Raw genomic sequence first — 13,080 nt, 5'->3', positions numbered from 1 at the left:
AAACACTGAATCTAACTTAAATGAACTTCGTTTACTAAATACCGTATATATTGCGTTATACCGAAGAACGAAAGTAAAATTCAACTAATTAAGTAAATGGTTTTGAGAAAAAACTCATTACTTCCCACAAATTGTTGGTTCATCAAAGGCCTCCAAATCTATGAATATTCGTGAAAACCTCTGAGCGATCCACCCGTAGTTGTAAGCTAAATAGAAAACAAAACGCGCAATGCGCATAGCCGCGCATGCGTAAGGTTAACTCTATTGCTAGACGTAATAGAGTTAACTTTTCCTAGAGAGTGGCAGTTTTCAGCCGCAAATAAACTCATCCGCGAATATGCATTAAAAGACAATTTTCGCGAAATATAACTCCGCGAATAAATTCATCTTGTACGGTACATACTTTAAGGAAGTTTTAGCATGTATTTTAATGAACTTCAAAATGGTAATAAAATTTTTATCATTTATCCATTTGCGAATGGGTTTTTAGAATAACGGATAACGCTAAACTCGCCATAGCAAGCAACGTATATCTCTTATTAACGTATATAATCAGTACACAAATCGATAAATTTTAAGTTCGAGATAAATTATTGTTGATATCGTGGGGCGGAATAAATTAGCCCTAACGAAAAAAAAGTTGTAAAAACATTGTGTTGCAAATACGTATACCCAAAATAATTCTTAACAGGGGCATCGTAACGCATGGGCGCAAGGCTAAAATAATTAGCGTGTGCATACGCTATACAGTATATGATAGTCCCTTTGAACAATATGCCATGTTTAGCTCAGGAGTAGAGCCTGTAGATTCTAAACTTGGGGTTGAAATCTCCGTGAGTTCACATCTATTTTTAAGACCAAGTATTTAAATTTTACTACCAAGATTTTAATAACTATAGCTGGACATACACAGATACATATACATGTACACAACTCTGAGAAATAGATATATAAATTGTATACACATATATACTTATCTATATAGATATATCTAGTAACTAAAAGCAAATAAAAAGAACTTTACACTAAAAGGAGGGAACGAGTTATCTTCCAATTGCAGACAGGTTAGGAGTTATTTTATCGGTCACGCTAAATCACATTCCTGAGCCCATTCCTAGCATTTCGGTACAGATGTTCATTTTAGTCAAACCTTGTCTGAGGAGCGCATTGCACAAAACAGATTTCTAGTGCTTTTACTGAGAATTTACTTTAATCCTAATATTTCTCCTATTACATACATACATACGTGTATGTACCATAATAAAGGAAATATTAAATATATATGTATATTTATATATGCATATATACATATACACACACTATAAACTATATAGTTTATACCATAAACTATATAGTTTATACTACAAACTTGCTAAGAACTCGACTGTTGGTGCTCCCTAGACATAGTGCTGATAACATAACATAACATCCATGTCTATGTTCTTACACTCAGTCACACTCAGCTCAGCACTGAAAAGTCTAGCAAATGTATTTTAACATCATCAAGAGACAAAACATTTTCATATATTGATCTACACAAAATAGATTCGTATTTGCCTCTTTTGCCTGAGAACCTAACTTACATTGTCTCTTATCAGCTCAATAGTATGAACACCTTGCTGACTGGAATGCAGGTGTAGCCCCTACAAAAGAGAAAACTATTTTCTGTCTCAAGAAACAATATCACTTTCTAAAATTGATGAAATTTTCATTTTTTATACGATATTCATGGTACATCACAAACCAGTACAGTCAAACCAGTGCAGTTAAACCGGTTAGACCAGTTAAATCTCAACTGAAATCAGTCTTTCTACATCAACATTGAGTCGGTGTTTGTTTCGACACACAATGTCATTTTTACTATACATACGATGTCAGAAAGTTTTTGCAACACTCAAGCTTTGTAAGCGAAAAGCTTGTACAAATCATATATAAAACTTGAAAACAGCTATTCAATACATTGTATATATTAGGTTAATCTAAAACATGTTTATTATGTAATAGGGGTAAGTTACACCAGATATCTCCATCATTTACTCTACCACAAAACTTAGGTTTTGCCGAGTATACACATCTGTTCACGCGTCTCTAAGGCTATGTTACAATAAAAATATCATTTTACTGATTTTCACATTATCAACACTTTGGAGCCTGGTCCCGAGATAATTCCGAGAAATTGTTTTCTCATCTGATTCTATTCCGGAGTAAACGCAATAGTGTAGTTTCTCTTTGTACCCAGCTGTGCAGTTTGTTTTTGTACCCAGCTGTATAGTTTCTCTTTGTACCCAGCTGTGTAGTTTCTCTTTGTACCCAGCTGTGTAGTTTCTCTTTGTCTTTTGCACTTCTTGTTAATGTAGGATTAAGATTAATTTAGTTTTGACATACAGTGGAATCTTGGTTCTCAAACGCGTCGGCTCTCAACCAATTTGGTTTTTGACCTAAAAAAATTAAGATTTGTTCGTCTCGGATCTCGAACATAAATTTGGTTTGCGACCGAACCAGAGCATGCGCCTTTGAATTAAACGTTGCGAACAGATCCGAAAACAGCATTGAAACATTCGTTAAAGGTTGACTTGCAACAAATTTCACAGTACCATTATTTGATATGAAAAGATTCCCCATGTCTTACTCTGTTGTGTTGTAGGTGCAAAATATGTGGAAAGGTGATTACAAGCTCTTAAAAGCTCAAAGGCGAACAGAAAATCGCAGCCACACGCGACCGCCGGAGTTTGGATTCCCTTTCTAAAACGGCTCAAATGTGATGTAGTTGTGAGAGATGGTTTCTGTTTACACTTTCTTGCAACCTTATTCATCGAAATATTTTCACAAATATACTTCACGCATTCAATAAAACTATGTCTATTGTTCTTACGCGTCTGTTTTATCGTCATTGTAATGCTGTCACTTTTAGCAGTGATATCTTATAACTTACCGTAAAAAATCGTTAAACTTTTTAACCTTAGCTCGAAGGAGTACATATCATTGTCTGATAATCATGACGAGCCTGTTGGTCACCTGTGATAATCGAAAAGTGCTGAAAAAATTATTTGCGAAGTATTGAGTCACATGATCAGAGAACGACTTGACGATTGAATAACGCCGAACCAAAACTGTAAAGTAGCGAGCATCTATATTTGATACGGGGTCTTCGGTAAAACCCAAAGTGTTTGTCATAAACTAGTACTACGATAAGTTTTATATTGAGCTTTGTATTAGCCTTTTAATTCACGTGAGAACATACGTGACAAGACGATAACCAAATTTTGTGGTTACGTCATCGAAATAAAGAGATTCCGATCTACGGCGGCTTTTCGTTTTTGAGCTTTTAAGAGCTTTTAATCACATTTCCACATATTTGGCACTTACAACACAACAGAGTAAGACATGGTGAATTTTTGGATACCAAATAACTGTAATGTGAATTTTGTTGCAAGTCAACCTTTAGCAAAGGGAGAAGCAAGTTATGCTTCATAAATTCTTTACAAAAAAAAGGGATCGTCTGGCATGACGTCCCTCAACCAAGAGATTTGCTAGGGAGACAACTCCTCCGGTCGAGTTACCCTCAATAGTTTTGGACGAAGATTTTCCTTCAAAGATGTGAAGTAATCGTGCAATTGCTCTTTATATTATTTTTCAGATGAGTTCTGATGTAACTGATCAGTTGCAATTTTTACTGTTTCATTATCAATTTTTGCAGTTTTTGGTATTGTATCTTCAACTAGAATGTTTTCCAGGCCCATATTCCCTGTAGCAGTTTGTCAGCTGAGCCGCCCCAACTTTTTAATGATTTTCGGCGGCTAAGTACTAAGAATTGCAGTCTAATCTCATTCACTTGAATTTCCAAAAACTAACTTACTAGCAAATAGCATTCTATAGTGTCTCGTGGTGATCTCGCCAAATGAGTGATCTTGTGACACTTCGTTAAGACTTGGAAACTGAACTTTATTGCATATAGTGGGGTGTGAAAAAGACCCCCAAACTTGCAATTTCCTTATCATAACGCAACCGAATCAAAACATTGATGAGGAGCACTATGGGGCAGGCTCGTCTAAATAATCTTCTAATATTACACATACATAAAGATGTTGAAATAGATACAGATTCAGTTGTGAAAGATTCTGCCAGGTACACATTGACAGAAAGAGAGCTATTACAATAAAGATGTAATAGCTCTTGTTCTGTCAATGTCCCTTACAGAAATCTGTAGTGTCATGAGTTTTATATCGTTCGTTGAATAAAAAAAAGGTTTTGCCTACCACAAACAATATATTTATGTAGATTTTGATGCTTACAATTGATTGCATTTACGCATACTTTGAGGGTTGTTGATGCTTAAAAGGTCCAGATCTTTGGGGTGCTGCCCCAAACCCAGTTGGAGGGCTTACACTGTCCCCAAACTTCCAGGTGTTTATAAGAAGTCGCCTAAAATTTGCAGCCGCCCCAACTTGCAACCATGGAATACAGGCCTGAAGTTTTCGATGTTATAAGAGCAAAACATACGAAGTATTTACTTTTTGTTTTCTCTTCTCATCATCATAGATAGAAAAACTTTCATTACAAATAAACACAATCTATATTTACCCGCTTTTATTTATAGTATGTAGTATACAGTACAGTTTATGATGTAAAATGTTAACAAAATTCTTTAACGAAGTTGTTTTCTCAGCTTGGAACGGATGGAAATTCTAATGGGAATATTTGTTTCAGATCTCGAACAACTCGGTTTTCGAACAACCTTCTGGAATGGATTATGTTCGAGAACTAAAGTTCTACGGTAATTAATATCATGTATTTGGTTTAATGCTGTAAGTAATAACTTGAAATACTTCTTGTTGTATTTTGGGCTCAGGAACAAATCAAATAAAATACTTTGTATTCTTACAGCAATATTTTCTCCAGCATGTGACAGTTTCGACATACAAAAAAATATGAAAAAAGGATGAACATTGCGCATCAAGGTTTGACTGCATTGATAAACTAATGACTTGACTGATATTTCAATAACATTATAATGACCTTTATTGATAGACAGCGACAAAACTTAGAACAAAACTTGTCTCCTAACTTTCATTTATAAAGCTGCCATGGTTATAAAACTCTGAATATGATATGTTGAAAAAGACTTTGGTTGTGAAGTAAGATAATCATTCAAAGTTTCAACCGTTTATTGGACGATTCGTATCTCGAGGTGAGAAGTTGATGGCTGACTGTGAAATGTTATTTTAATCAAGCTTTTACAAAGGCTCTGCGCATATAAAACTGAGCAGCGATAATACATAGTAAATGGCGTGAAGTTTTTCAGCAAGCCTAGTTGAAGCTGGTTCACAATATATCCCCGTATGTTGGTGTTAATCACACAATACTTCGGTGATCGTCTCTAATAACAATATTCAGACTATCACAAACCCATCCATGTTTACATCAGCAAATAGTCCGTGGCATAGCGTTCTCATTATACAATGCGGTGATGGAAATACTAGTCCCGCAGCAACTGTCGTATGTCTCTAATAATTACATCAATTTTTGAAGTGACTGTTTAAAGATTAACTTTGACAAAACTTTAGTATAATTATTTTATCATAGCGATTGTCTTTCACGTCTGAAGTCACCTAACTCCCAGAATATTTCATGATTTAAATCGAAAACATTAATTTGGATCACAGTTAAAGCGCTTAGAGGGAAAATGCATGAAAAAAATGACATTATCAGTTGGTATAGTTGATATCAGCTGTTGTGTTCAAGTTGCAGCGTTATGTGTCTCTATTCGGTCAGTCTCTTTGCAACTATAAATGTCATAATAGCTACAATATGTCTATAATATACGTCATAATAGTACTTTCACTTAATCTCAGTGTTTGAACCACAATCTCAATGTTTGAACCACAATCAAGTATTGTCAGTTTTGTTAATCTTGAAACATCCTGACAGTCAGACCATCTCAAACATCAAAAACCATCGCAAATGATAGAAAAATACCCGATACTTCTTAATAAGATTTACTAGAACTTTGTACTAGAAATACTGGATTTACTAACATTCAACAAAGGTTGACTTGCAACAAAATTCACATTACATTTTTACTCTGCAGTGTTGTAGGTGCAAAATATGTGGAAATGTGATTACAAGCTATTGAAAGCTAAAAAAACGAACAATTAATCGCAGCTATTACGAAACCGCCGTAGATTGCAATCCCTTTCCATAACAGATGAATGGAACGTAGCTAAACACAATGGCTTCTGTTTACACTTTCATGCAACCTCATTCGTCGAAATATTTTCACAACTATACATCACTCATTCAATAAAACTATGTCTATTGTCTTTACACCTCTATTTCATTGTCATTGTAATGCTGTCACTTTGAACACTGATATCTCAAAACCAACCATAAAAATTTGTTTTATATTTTAACCTTAGCTCGAAAGAGGGCATATCATCCTCTGATAAACATGACGAGTCTGTTGGTCGTCCGAGATAGTCGAAAAATGCTACAGAAATTGCTCTTGATATTTGTCAGAAAGTATGGGTCACATGATCAGATTACGACTAGATCATTAGACCAAGCTGAAACGAAACTGAAGTAGCTAGCATCTATATTTGGTACGGGCTTTACGGTAGAATGCGAAGTTTTTGTCATAAACTAGTGCTACTAAATGTTTTATATTGAGCCTTTTATTGGCCTTTCATTTCACGTGATACCATCACGTGTCAAAACATTAACCAAAATGTTTGAGTATGTCATCGAAATGAAGAGATTCCAAACTACGGCGTTTCCCTGATGGCTGCGATTAACTATTGGTTTTGGAGATTTTAAAAGCTTGCAATCACATTTCCACATATTTTGCACCTACAACGCAGCAGAGTAAGACATGGTGAACCTTTTGATACCAAATAGCTGTAATGTGAATTTTGTTGCAAGTAAACCTTTAATATAGAAAAATCTTGGCAGTCAGACCACCTCAAACATCAAAACTAATCGATCGCAAATAATAGAAAAACGCTTATACTTTCTAATGAAATCTACTAAAATTTTGCGTAAATTCATCGTTAGGAATTTGAAGAAATGATGAGCTCTATCAATGTATTAAGGCTGCAAGTATTTCAGTTTGAAACTGAAAGCTCTTTCCGTTTCATCATTGCTTCACCTTGAAACAGCTGGAAGTTATCACACGATGCTCACCAAAGGTTCATCCGGCCTTTTCCTGATTGTCACATTCTCCAAGGTGGCTGGCGTCAATATAATTGGGTTAGCGCAATTCTTTATCAGATCATCGCATCTACTCTCGACCTCTCGCAACTGCAAGTTTATTCTCAATGTGTGATATCTTTGTAAAACGGGATGCCTATTGACAACTGAAGGTGAAGGGCCAACATCATATACAACTATACACAACCATATAGTTACACAATATGGTTTAATATAAATATGACTCCAGGAGGTATAAACAACCATGTAGTTACACAGTATGGTTTAATATAAATATGACTCCAGTAAGTATATACAACCATATAGTTACACAGTATGGTTTAATATAAATATGACTCCAGGAAGTATATACAACCATATAGTTACACAGTATGGTTTAATATAAATATGACTCCAGGAAGTATATACAACCATATAGTTACACAGTATGGTTTAATATAAATATGACTCAAAGAAGTATATACAACCATAATTATATAGTCACACAGTATGGTCTAGTACAAATATGACTCAAGGAAATATATACAACCAGAGAGTTATAGTTGTATACTATGGAACAAATTGGGCACATCTTTATTGATTGTACATGCCAATCTTTCACGGCTTCACGCTCAACATTGCAGGTAGCATTACGCAGGATGACACACCATATATATATGCGTGTCCATCTACATACATAAAATCCTCAATGCTTTTCTTTTGTTGTCTGTTTAGGTGTGTAGTTATGGCAATAAAATTTCAGAAACAAAAACCCGCTTCGCAGAGGATTTCATCTAGAAACCTCCAATCCTGGAGACAGTGAGCTTACCCATTAAACTATGAATCCAACCTAACATAGCGATGATAATAGTGAAGATAATCATTGCATCGGTTAAAATACTAACGTTTAGAGCACTCGCGATTAATAACTAGCACAGTTTATCATTACGCGCAAAGTACCGGTTATAAAGCTGGCTTCAAACATGACTATTGTTTAAAAGAAAAATGTTTAAACTCACATAGCCAACAAGACTAGTGCACTCGGTATAGATCTGTAGAAGGCACTGCAGCCTGTACAGTATGAATTACACAGGAATAAACACAGCAGAAATAAGCAAAACACCATTATTTAAAAATTACAATAGTTATTGCTGTATGAGTTAAATAAAAATAATGTTATGTGAAAAAAAATCTTTTTATTGCCTGTGCAACGCCGGCCATTCAGTAATAGACTACAATATTACTGTAGTCTTCTGACCCAAGCTTATTTACCCTCCATACAATCATGCTATTATTTCACACGGCTTTAGTATAGAACGTAATTGGTTCATTACATGCTGCATGGCAGCAGTGCCAGCAGGTTATCACTGACCACTAGAGTACAGACTTTCCCTTGCTGATACCAACTCTATGTCCTATAGAGAAGATCCTAATTGCATTAATCAATATATTGCTAGAGGATCAATTTTAATCATATACAACCTTCAAATGGCTTTAACTAAAATTTGTAACGCTTGCTCAAAACCTACAACTTTTTAAACCAGCTCAAATTCTTACATCATCAAATTATATACATAATAAAGGGCAATAAGAGTACATTATTTATAGGTCATGAACTCTGCAGAAACTAGTGATGTCACAGATCTTGTTGCAATAGACAGAAGCGACAACAAAAGCTGCCTTTCCGAAGATTTCTAGTTGTTATCCTCTGTAACCAGATTGCTTACAAGCCAGTCACCACTGCCTTATTCAGATGTAAGTTTTGTACAAAGTCACAAGTTCAATGCTAATACTAATGCTGATTACTTAGAAACTTGCTATTTAATTTCTCTTTTAAACTGAATTAGATTATTTAGGCCAAAAACTCTTCGACTCGTTAATAACTACAGTGACAAGTGATGATAACTCATGAAGCTCAACTATTTTTATTTTAGATTTCGAATTGTAATCATTCGAAGATCACGACTTTGACGCCGAAGTATCATTCAAGATGATGTCATCATTCTGTCAATATCGATGTCAGAATAATTATTGCAAAATATGCAACCATAAGTATGGATGCCACCAGGATGGCACGAAAAGTAAGTGTGGATGTCAAATTTACTGCTTATTGTAACTAGTAATCATCTGAGTTGTTACTTTGTGTTCAAGCAGATCCTTGGAAAGGTTAATGGAAGACTTAAAAAGTAAATTAACAAAGATGGCTTCTCTACAGATAGAATTAAGAGTCGCTGATTATAATGTGGTCCTGCTAACGTGTGCAGAACTTACAACATTGTCAGCAGTTCATCCATAGACATCTGAAATGTGTGACGTTATAACTTTAATAAGCTTTTTAGTTTCAAGTGAGCTCAAATATTGCTTTTCATGCACTGAAATAAAACCATCATTTTTGGGTTTGTAATTCATGGTAGTCGTCAACGCCAAAAAATATAATATGATTAAATCTGTAAACAGTCAACTCCGTTTTCCCTTTGACAGGAAGTCTTCATGAGCTGAGAGAAGGTTTCTTCGCAAGTTCATCGAACAATTCTTATTTCTCTACACTTTCCGATCCCTGTACTTCAATCACCACTTCAACCAATTCCACCGACGCTGCAAGGCCCAGTCCCATGCAATGTTTTCACGACTACGGAAATAAAAATAGCTTCAGGGCATACGCATTAGCACTACTCGACCATCCGACTATTGACTCTACGACAAATACTCGGACTAACTTGATGAATACTTGGACGGAATCGACACAAACCGACTCGACTACATCTAGTTATACGCAGACATCGACACATACGACAGACAAAATGACTCTGACTATACAAATGACACCGACTTTTCGGGACTGGGCCTTGCAGCTCCTTCATACCTGTTTCATTTCATTTCTATCATTTCTCATTTACTAAATATAACTACTGTTTATCCTCTCCTAACAAGTTTGGCCTCTATCTTTCTAATCACCGTGAACATGCTCTTGATTATAAAACTGACAGTTACCTTTCTCAGAGTTCTAGCAAAAAACTATCGAGAAAAAGCAATTTGGGCTAAAAGCTAAAAGTTCCAAGGAAATTATTTTAGCAAGTATTATTAGTTTACTTCAAAACGTAAAAATCAAAACATATCGGAATATTTGATGTTCATGAAGTTATCTTAAAAGTGTTGTAAGCATAAGAACCATGGCAGAACCTCCTAGCACTTGTCAGTATGAGACCTTGTAGATCAATCTAACTGTAACTACTTTTGAACTTGTGAAATTTTTCCTATTACTAACAACAGCAAGGTGTTGTTGCTAATACCGTTGTTAGAAAGTATGTACCTTTCTTTTTAGAAAGGTACATACTTTCTAAAACGGATGCACCTTCAAAATCTTAATTGGCCAAGGACAACTCACGCCTAAATGTGTATATTCATCACGAATAATAAATTATTTAGAATAATCTATACATTACAGCATGATATTTTCAAACCATGTTAAAAATTCCCGGCTAGACACTCCCCGAATGGTTAAAATCTGTAAATAAGTAGAGTTGGTGGCTCTTTTCTTGAAAAAAAGGGGAGAATAATTAGGACAATTAGGATAATTCGCGTTACTCCGCGAATAAAATAGTTCACGAAAATGCATGAAAAGATGACTTTCACGATATATAACTCTGTTAATAATATTGCCCCGAAGGGGTATATAAATCTCAGTGTTTGTCTTATTATCTGTCACCTCTGTGTCCCATTATAGTGATGAAAATTTAGCAATAGAAAATCTGCTTTGCAAAAGATTTGATCTCGGTACCTCCAGACTTGAAAAATTAGCGATCTCAACCAATACCATAGGCGCCCCTACAGCGTAAATAGTTCGTTCAAGGGATTTTATGTTATGCGAACGATAAAATCCACGTGGATATTAGTGTTCCAAGATAATTTCAAATAATCCGTTCCAAGATATTTCGAAAGTTATCTCTTGGGGCATAAGAAAAGAAAAAACTTGGCTTAAAGGTTGACTTGCAACAAAATTCACATTACAGTTATTTGGTATGAAAAGATTCACCATGCCTTACTCTGTTGTGTTGTAGGTGCAAAATATGTGGAAAGGTGATTACAAGCTCTTAAAAGCTAAAAAAACGAACAGAAAATAGCAGCCACACGAGACCGCCGTAGTTTGGAATCCCTTTCCAAAACGGCTTAAATGTGATGTAGTTGTGAGAGATGGTTTCTGTCTACGCTTTCATGCAACCTTATTCGTTGAAACATTTTCCCAAATATACTTCACGCATTCAATAAAACTATGTCTATTGTTCTTACGCGTCTGTTTTATCGTCATCGTAATGCTGTCACTTTTATCCGTGACATCTTATAACTTACCATAAAAGTTCGTTTTATTTTTTAGCCTTTGCTTGAAGGAGTACATATCAATGTCTGATAATCATGACGAGCCTGTTGTCACTTGTGATAATGGAAAAGTGCTGCAGAAATTATTTGCGAAGTATTGGGTCACATGATTAGATTACGACTTGCCAATAAGACCAAACCGAAAAAAAACTGTAAAGTAGCGAGCATCTATATTTGATACAAGGTCTTCGGTAAAACCCGAAGTGTTTGTCATAAACTAGGGCTACGATTGAGTTTTTTAGGGCTACGATACGAGTTTTTTATTGAGCGTTTTATTGGCCTTTGAATTCACGTGAGAACAACACGTGACAAGACGATAACCAAATTTCGTGGCTACGTCAGAGAAATAAAGAGATTCCAATCTACGACGGCTTTTCGTTTTTGAGTTTTTAAGAGCTTGTACTCACCTTTCCACATATTTGGCACCTACAACACAACAGAGTAAGACATAGTGAATATTTTGATACCAAATTACTGTAATGTGAATTTTGTTGCAAGTCAACCTTTAACTTTTTAATTGGTGGGCTGTACCGTAACTGCAATATTATTGGTTTGCATCGACAACTTTTCGTTTTTTCTGATCCACTTCACTCGTTTTATCAACCATGACTGCGGTAATTTCACAATAAAATAAGTTGATGGGAAACGCACATCTTCGACGGTCATTTACAGCAATTTGCTAAACAACAAAGCCTGTTCTGCTAAGTAAAACTAATAACAAATATTTTATACGTCTACCTGAAACCAAAACGAAAAATATTTTTATTGTTAAAAAAGCGGTACTACCTGTTCGTCGTCTATCTGTACGGAAGGGTCAAGGTTAGGATAAAACATAACTTTCAGCGATACTCCAACTCGTAACATTCAGGTTGATCGACCGACGCTGTAACGCCTGCACCAATAGATCGACTTCAAGCATTTACGAACATTGCGCAGCTACCCTATCCTCTATTTTGTTGACACACATCACGATCTATCACGACGAACTAGAATGTCACACAAGTTGTATATATAATAAATATAACGCTATACACACGTCGTTTTTCCTCTCAAGTGCAGCGATACACGGTACCATACAAATCGATATTGAGAGCTCGCCCGACGACACTTCACGTTATATGAAACTTTTTATGTAATAGGAAGAAAAAACTCCACATAAATTCTTTACGTTATCTGGAATTTACGATGTAGAAGGTATGCGTTAAGAAGCTTTTACTGTACACTATGATCGTTCAACTGACCCTAGCGATGAGTGATTATAGCTAAATTAATTACATTGAATAAAACATTCACACTTGAAGCACAAATTATCAACTAGCACTGGTGATCGCTACCGTAGCGAATAAATTTCCTTTGTTTTGTGTCTCACGGTCTTATTAGCTCTAAACAGCAACAACACTGGTGTAAATAAAGTTTACACCTATCTATATCAAAGTTGTAATGATTAATGTTGTATATGTTTATTAAAATCAAATCTTTTGAGCAAGAACGTTTTTCAATGTCTGCGCAACGCTGGACATT

At 35.3% G+C, this 13,080-nt stretch overlaps 1 protein-coding gene across 3 annotated transcripts in view; it reads right to left on the bottom strand.

The window, feature by feature from the left end:
• Positions 1–13,080, bottom strand: part of LOC137403785 (connector enhancer of kinase suppressor of ras 3-like) — an 82,974-nt gene that overhangs the window by 9,392 nt on the left and 60,502 nt on the right. For all 3 annotated transcript variants that reach the window (XM_068089828.1, XM_068089827.1, XM_068089829.1), the window contains 2 exons: positions 7,180–7,296; positions 1,584–1,643 (listed from right to left, as the gene is read on the bottom strand). In XM_068089828.1, coding sequence (XP_067945929.1) covers positions 1,584–1,643; positions 7,180–7,296 — 177 coding nt within the window. The remainder of the gene's footprint in view (positions 1–1,583; positions 1,644–7,179; positions 7,297–13,080) is intronic.

The sequence above is a fragment of the Watersipora subatra genome, chromosome 9 (genome assembly GCF_963576615.1).
Source record: "Watersipora subatra chromosome 9, tzWatSuba1.1, whole genome shotgun sequence".
NCBI lineage: Eukaryota > Metazoa > Bryozoa > Gymnolaemata > Cheilostomatida > Watersiporidae > Watersipora > Watersipora subatra.
Note: the sequence above shows the minus strand (reverse complement) of the source record. Positions and strands in the feature narration are given on the sequence as shown.